Source organism: Oryzias latipes, chromosome 2 (assembly GCF_002234675.1).
Source record: "Oryzias latipes chromosome 2, ASM223467v1".
NCBI classification, from domain to species: domain Eukaryota; kingdom Metazoa; phylum Chordata; class Actinopteri; order Beloniformes; family Adrianichthyidae; genus Oryzias; species Oryzias latipes.
In genome coordinates this window covers 24,183,473-24,191,168 of record NC_019860.2, presented here as the reverse complement: position 1 = coordinate 24,191,168, position 7,696 = coordinate 24,183,473, and the positions used below count along the sequence as shown (strand labels likewise).

General features: G+C 51.4%; 1 protein-coding gene across 2 annotated transcripts; it reads left to right on the top strand.

Annotated features, from left to right (window-relative positions):
* Nucleotides 1–222: 222 nt before the first annotated feature.
* LOC101163462 (voltage-dependent L-type calcium channel subunit beta-4-like) lies at nt 223–6,419 on the top strand. Of its 2 annotated transcripts, XM_023949090.1 has the most exons (9): nt 223–301; nt 638–657; nt 1,545–1,625; nt 1,721–1,779; nt 1,872–1,981; nt 2,063–2,214; nt 4,368–4,463; nt 4,565–4,750; nt 4,820–6,419. In XM_023949090.1, the coding sequence occupies exons 3-9, from the start codon at nt 1,581–1,583 to the stop codon at nt 5,078–5,080; spliced, it is 909 nt and encodes a 302-aa protein (XP_023804858.1). In that variant the 5' UTR covers nt 223–301; nt 638–657; nt 1,545–1,580; the 3' UTR covers nt 5,081–6,419. The 2 variants fall into 2 exon arrangements, with proteins under 2 accessions (XP_023804858.1, XP_023804856.1); XM_023949088.1 differs by lacking the exon at nt 223–301 and having other exon boundaries at nt 348–657; nt 4,817–6,419.
* Nucleotides 6,420–7,696: the final 1,277 nt, after the last annotated feature.

The following is a 7,696-nucleotide window of genomic DNA, read 5'->3' as shown; positions in this document are numbered from 1 at the left end:
CGAAATGTTTTAAAACCATCATTGAAATGATTTGGGTTTTGAGGGTCACAAATGTTTTTCTTTAAATCTTTTACGGCTTCCCTCTAAATAAAGTAACTTTCTGGTCAGAGTAGGAATCCTACAGAAGTCCTAAGTGCATTGTGGGAAGTGTAGTCGTGAAGGCTGTTTTTTCCGCATTAATGCCGTGCTGTTCCTGTCTCTTTATTCCTTCTTGTCTTTTCCAGTAAGTCTGGAGGGAACTCCTCTTCCAGTGTAGAGGATGAGGTCTCTGCCTCAATCCGGCCGCTCATATCCTCCGCAGGTGAGGTTACCTGCTGGGGGGTGGGGGGTCAACCTGCCAGCTGAGAGCCCCAGCTGCTAGATGAACACAGACACATTCAGAGCTGCACATAGAGCTTAAGGTCACTGCATAGAGTTGCTGCTACATTTTCCCATCATCCTCCTCTTCCTCCAGTTGAGGACTGCAGGCGCTCAGAGACTGGGGCTCACCACAGTGAACTCAGCGGCGAGGCTTTGTGAATATGACCTTAGGACCACAGAAACCACTGTTGGATGTAGAAGCTGATAGGTTTCCTTTGTTATGATGCAGAGCTGAAGCTTCTGCCCCACTGACGGCCTGTCTTCTCTCCCCCCACAGGGAAGCAGAAACAGAAAGTGGTAAGTTGGTGAATCCCGCCCCTCTCCTATCCGCTCCACTCCTGTTGGCGCCGTCGTGAAGCGACAGGACTCGTAGCGCCTGCAGGAAGTGATACTTCAGTCCTGCTGAAGTATACACATACCCCTCATCCATCATGGAGCAGCTTCTGATGACGCATATGTTCAGATGATTTCCACACACAGACCATCACTCTAGTTCTGCTTTCAGGAGTTTGCTCCTCTCTAAATGGGACGGTTCTCGTTGCGTCTGTGCAGCTGATGAGAACATCACTACATAGTTTTCTGTCATGTGAAGTCTTCAGCCCCCTTGATGATCAACCACAAACATATAGAGGGTCAACCACATGCAGACAGAGGGACGGGAGCGCAGAGGGGTGCATGCAGGCGCGCATACAGATGGTCAAATGCGCAGACAGAAGGTTGAATGCATCTGTCAGAAAGAGGGTCGAATGCATCTGCGCAGAGAGAGGGTCAAATGCAGCTGCGCAGACAGGAGGGTGTTGAAAGTCTCCTTTTCACACCTCTTAATAAAACAAAAACCCAGAGAAAACCTTACAGGCTCCTGCAGAAACATTCCTGTCTGTTCTTGACATTCAGTGATGTTTTCAATCAGCTGTTCTCGCCTCACACAGAACATGGCAGAACTGAATAACAGGCAGGAAGCTTGCTAAAGCTAGTCGTCAGTCATGAACGCTGTTTTCAGGAACGTTATCTTCAGGGCTGGAAATAAATCTATTACATGAAAATAAACGGCTCTGGCCTCCGGGGGGCGCTGCACAGACGTCACATGAGAACCATTCATGGACGAGTGTTTGGCTCATTTCTCCACCGTCTGATCGGTTTGTTTCCTGAAGCGTGTGTCACAGTCAGCTGTTCTCTGTCGTCAGACGGAGCACGTTCCCCCGTACGACGTGGTTCCTTCCATGAGGCCCGTGGTGCTGGTGGGACCGTCGCTCAAGGGTTATGAGGTGAGGACTTCTTCTGCAGACATTTTCATCCTTCTGGACCTCAGATTCCTTTCTGCCAGCGAGGCTGAAGCTTCAACTGCTGATGTTCTCTGCAGGTCACCGACATGATGCAGAAGGCTCTGTTCGACTTCCTCAAGCACAGATTTGACGGCAGGTAAGGACCGACTGTCTGAGGAGGAGAACAGGGTCCGTTTAGAGACCTGAGGCTGCAGGACGTGATGCTGTTCTCCTGCTCTTCCTCTGCAGGATCACCATCACGCGGGTCACGGCCGACATCTCTTTGGCCAAAAGGTCCGTCCTCAACAACCCCAGCAAGCGGGCCATCATCGAGAGGTCCAACACGCGCTCCAGCTTAGGTCAGAGGCCCCGCCCCGCCGGCTCTGCCCGCCACGCTCCGGTTTGCCCGTGCAAATGACGGATTCTGATCTGCCCCGCAGCCGAGGTCCAGAGCGAGATCGAGAGGATCTTCGAGCTGGCGCGCTCACTGCAGCTGGTCGTCCTGGACGCAGACACCATCAACCACCCCGCCCAGCTGCTCAAGACCTCCCTGGCCCCCATCATCGTCCACGTCAAAGTGTCCTCGCCAAAGGTGGGCCTTCACACCCTGACAAACACACCAACAGGTTCTCCAGAATCCAGACCGGACTCCAGAATCCAGAACCAGCAGGGAATGTTTCCATCGGCTTAGTCAAAATGATTCTGCAGCGAAGAGACGAAAAGAAGGAAACCAGAAGAAGAATGAAGAACGTGGAATCAGAAAATAAGTCGCTCCCGTTTATCAATGGGTCGGGTTCTTCTGCACAGATCCAAGCCCGGCGTGACGCTGCGTTCACACGTTTTTCAATGCACTTCCAACGACGTGCTCATGGTCTAGACCAGGGGTCGGGAACCTATGGCTCGCGAGCCATATATGGCTCTTTTGATGGTCACATGTGGCACGCAGACAAATCTTTAAATATACTTTTTTTTTTTTCATTAGACCAGTCCTTCTCGGGCGCGATGCGATGCCAGAGGCGCGCAGTAGTAGCGGTGCTTGGAGAGAGAAATCTGCGCCAGCACTAGTATAAGTTTACAATTGTCTATTAATTCACAGAGTTTGTACCACCCGGAAACCTGTGAATTGCCGTGCCTAAAACTGCGCGCTCCAGTGTCTGAGAAAGAGCGCACAGTTTTGCGGGGACGGGATGTGTGAGGAAGAAAGCAGAGGGTGGGGGTGAGGGGTTGTGGGGACCGGCAGCAGGTGAATCGCGCAGGGATTGTAATAATGTAAAACCCGCTGTCCATCACTCACTGCAGCGTGAGTGTGTGTTTGGCTCCCCGTCTGCATGTGAGCAGTCTTTCTCACATCTAAAGAACATTCAGACCAACCTAAGATCACGTTTAAAGTCTTAACGCCTGCATGAAGCAGAAACTACACGTATCAACCAGACTAGACAATCAGCAAAACCACCACGAGAAATACTCATCATTTATCAGCAACAGCATAACAATGTTATTGAAAAGAATCCACAGACTTATTGTACTTTAAAAATGTTGAAATTACATCAAATACACACATTCATTTGTATATTTAGTTTTAAACATATTGTCGCGGACTGAGTTGGGCTGGGTGGCTGTTGGGCCGCGTTATAAGTTCTGGAGTTCTGCATAATTGTTGTATTTTCTTGTTTTGTAAGTTGCAATTGTTCAATAAAAAAAAAAAAAAAAAAAAAAAAAAAGTTCTGGAGTTCATTGAAGCAAAGATCTGATTGGCCCTCAGTTCTGTCGCTCAGCCTGTTGTTAGGTAATTTGGACCAATGGGGTTCAGCTATGGGCCAAATAAGGGAAATGGGAGGGCAGGAGCGGGAGCAGGGGAATATAAAGTTGGGAGAAGCGCTCTCATCTCACTCTCAGCGGGAGAGATTCAGAAGTTGCTGAATTAATTGTACGGAGTTTGTTGTGGTCTACAGTAACCAGAATAAAGAACCTTAAGAGAGGTTAAGTCTCCGTGTGGGAAAGGGACTCTACATTATTGTATGGCTCTTTGGAAATTACATTTAAAAATATGTGGCGTTTATGGCTCTCCTGGCCAAAAAGGTTCCCGACCCCTGGTCTAGACGCTCCCGTGGCGTGTGGGAGGAGCTACTGTCAAGGTTTTAGCCTCAGCGCCACACAGAAGCTCTGACCGTCTGTCTCTGTTTGTAGTGCGTGGAAAACACGGATGAAGTTCAGACGTCAGCGTGATTTAGTTGATCAGTTCGGTCATCTGGGTTCACGACATCAGTCCAGTTTTTTAGCTGCGTTCTACAGGAACCGTGTCTGAATGAGGGCGATTCCAGCGGTTCTTCTGTGACCCGCTTTGATGATTTCCTGTCTGAGAGGGAGAAAAATAATAAGGCATCGATGCAAATGATCAGGAGAAAGATCACGTTCTCCTCCATGTCTGTTCTATAGCAAACACTGATCCCTACAGCGCCCTCTAGTGGCAAACAGAAAACACCATGAAGCAGGATTTATTATTCTAAAAGCCTCCCGTCGCTCCCCTGCCTGAACCAAACTAACAGTCACTCTTACTCTGAAAAAACGGGAGACGATCACAGGTCACCTGGTGAAGGTTAGCGCCAAAGTTCTCCTAAAGGTAAAGAGAGGAGGAGCCAGGATGAGGAGGCGATCATGATGTGAAAACCTCTGAGTTTTCAGAGAAATGTCCTGGAGGTGAACCTGTGATCGTCCAAACCGTCTGTCGGATCTTCTGTCCTGCAGGTTCTTCAGCGGTTGGTCAAATCCAGAGGGAAGTCTCAGAGCAAACACCTGAACGTCCAGCTGGTGGCGGCAGACAAACTGGCTCAGTGTCCCCCGGTGAGTGACCGTCCCGGCTCCAGTCCTCCTGCGGGCTGATTGCAGACCAGAGGCTCTTATTTTGAAGGGTCTATCTTAACCGTCTGCCTGTCCATCATCAGGAGATGTTTGACGTCATCCTGGACGAGAACCAGCTGGAGGACGCCTGCGAGCACCTGGCAGAGTATCTGGAGGCGTACTGGAAGGCCACCCACACCTCCCTGGCCACGCCCCTCAACCCCCTGCTGGGCCGTAACCTGGGCTCCACGGCTCTGACCCCCTTCTCCACCAGCATCTCCGGCCTGCAGGTACGGCCGCGGCGCCGCCCTCGCCACTTTGGACCCGTTCTCTGACTAGAACCTGTCTGTGATCAGCAGAGCCAGAAGCTGCGGCAGAGCAACCATGCCGGAGACCACGCCACCCCCAACGAGCGCCGGAACCTGATGGCGGCGGACGAGAACTACCACAACGAGCGGGCGCACAAAGGCCGCAACCGCATGTCGTCGGGCTCGCAGCACAGCAGGGAACAGCAGGACCCCTACCAGGACTACCCGGACCCGTACCAGGACGCCTACAAGCCGCACCGCAACCGCAGCTCCCCGGGCGGCTACAGCCACGACTCCCGGCATCGACTCTGAGCCCACCAGGGCCGCCGCCTGGGCCGCCGCCAGGGCCACCGCCGGGGCCACCGCCGGGGCCACCGCCGGGGCCACCGCCGGGGCCGCGGTGACCCGGAGTCAACAGGAGGATCCCCCACTCCACTTTTTTAAAGAACCTTCCGGCTGCGCAGAGGAGATGGGATGTCTGAGCGCCGGCAGATCCACTCAGAACCCTGAGACGGCGGCGGCGCCTGGAGCATGGCGGCAGATCCAGGGACAGCCCCCCAGGCCTTGTACAAACCTCCACCTTTAGCTTACTGCATGCTGATAGATGACCCACCTCTGCATCCACCCAGATGACCTTCTGGACCTTCAGGACGGGTCGTCCCGGTGGCCCGGCGGAGCGGTTCTGCCGTTCAGGTAGCTTTGATTCTGGTGCTTCACATTCCCAAACCGATTTGCTGCTGGAGGAAGAGGAGGAGGAGGAGAACCAGGAGGAGGAGGAGGAGGAAGGCCAGCTTTTCTGTAGCGTAGCTTTAGCATCTCATCTCAGTGAGCAGAACCCAGACCCGGTTCTGAGGCGGAACAGCAGCCGGTCTCTCTGACAGCAGCAAATATCTGATGCATTTCCAGAACTTTCTGTTGGTTTTGGAGCTTCAGGCCCACAGAGACTCCTTCAAAATAAGATCAGAACTCTTTTCTGAAGCGGCGGGTCCACGGGTCCGGCTCGGCGCCGCTGGCATGTTGTCCGGACTGCAGAGCATGCTCTATCCAACCTTAAATAGCCCCCCCCTTCCTTTTTCTGAGGTGATGTTGATCAAATCGACCCCCCCACCCCCCATGAAAGAAGAGCAAAATAAAAACCTGAAGTCCCAAAGCAGCAGTCCTGCGTGGTGAGGGGGCGGAGTCACAGAGCGGCTCCCGCCTGAAACACGGAAACCACCTGTTTACTTTAGAGAAACGAGGTGGGGGCTCCCGCTCTACCACTGCTGGGGGTTCAAACCCCTCTGTGTGTGTGTGAATGTGTGTGCATGTGTGTGCACGAATGTGTGTGTGTGTTCTAATGTGTGTGTGTCAGTGTGACATTTCAAAGTGTCTAGACATTTACGACTTTCTTTTCGTCTTCCTCAGTTTCCGATTCTTCATCGTTTTGTTTTCTAAGCGTTAAAATCCCATGATGCATTGCTCCCACAGCTAAAAAAAGTTCAGACTATCGTCCAATAAATGCAAATGTGCTGCAGGTCTAGCAGGTGGATGGAGCATGGTTACCATGGTTACCACCTCACAGCATCTCCTCCTGAATCCGTCTCATGGAGGTTCTGGTCTCTGAGTTTGTGAAAAATGTCGATTTTAAAAGATTCTAGTTTTTCTTTTTTAACTTCTGAGAGACTCCGCCTCTTCCTGTTCCATGAAATCCTGGTTCTGAACCACAGAGGTGCAGCTCCCGCAGGAGCAGCACTTCCTGCAGGAGCAGCACCTCCTGCAGGAGCAGCACCTCCTGCAGGAGCAGCACCTCCCGCAGGAGCAGACTCCTCCTCACGTCCCAGGATCCGTCTTAACTCACAGCAGGAGCGGTGCCTCCACTGAATGGGTTCTCCTGCAGCAGAACCACCGTCTTCCAGGTCCGTTTGGGTCGAGCTACATCGATCCTTCTCTCAGCAGGAACCAGATGAAACCCAGATGGTTCCTGTGAAAAGGTTCTGGTCTGAGAACATTTGTAGAACAGAGAAGAACATCCGGATCAACGGTTCTTAGAAGGTTTTAGAGTTTTTAGGACTGAATGGTTAGCTGGATGTGACAGAACATCGGGTCTGCTGCTTCAGGAACCTAGAACCTGGTCCACATGAGAACCTGAGGTTCTGCAGGAAAACGTCCCACATGTGATGAACTCTAGAAGAAATCCACAAACCTCTGCGTCTGGAGCGGTTCTGACCGGAGGACAGACAGGAAAGTTCTTCTGGGTTTTGGGTTTGGGTCTCGCAGTCTGAAGATCCGACTCCGTGTTCCGCCGGTCCACACCGGCAGAACATGATCCAGAACCCTCTCCCCGCAGAACAGGAAGGAGGACAAAGGAATCCCAGCAGGCAGGAAGATGACAGCTTCAAAATAAAAGAGCCATTCATCATCTGTTTAGTCTCAATAAAAGTTCTGATTTATGTTGAAAGGATCACAAAGATCGTCTATGTGCTTCAGTGACGCTCAGTCTGTGTTTAAAAAGAAGATTCCTGCTGCAGCGGATCATCTTCACTCTGATGATCAGAGGACAGAAAAAAAAAAATCACTTTCCGTTTAACATGAAACTGTTCATGTTTCTGTCACCTTAAGGCGGGAACTTGCGCGCACGCGCACACAGTGCAAGCATTTGCCTCAACTGTCATTGAATCTACGAGCCACGCCGCCGCACCTGTTGGCTCAGCTGGTGACGCGAACGATCACTATGTCACACCTGCTGCGCCTCAGGAAAGGCGCCACCTGCTGGCTCATTTCAGAGCTGCACTTGAACGCAGCATCTGTGGTTTTACTAGAAAAATGATCTTAAAATTGAATTTTAGGATCTAAAAGGGAATTTTCTTCCCTCTGTCGAAGCCATTAAAATAGCTTTAACCATTTTTAGAAACGTTTCAACGTAAATTGTAGTTTTTTACGATCAAACCA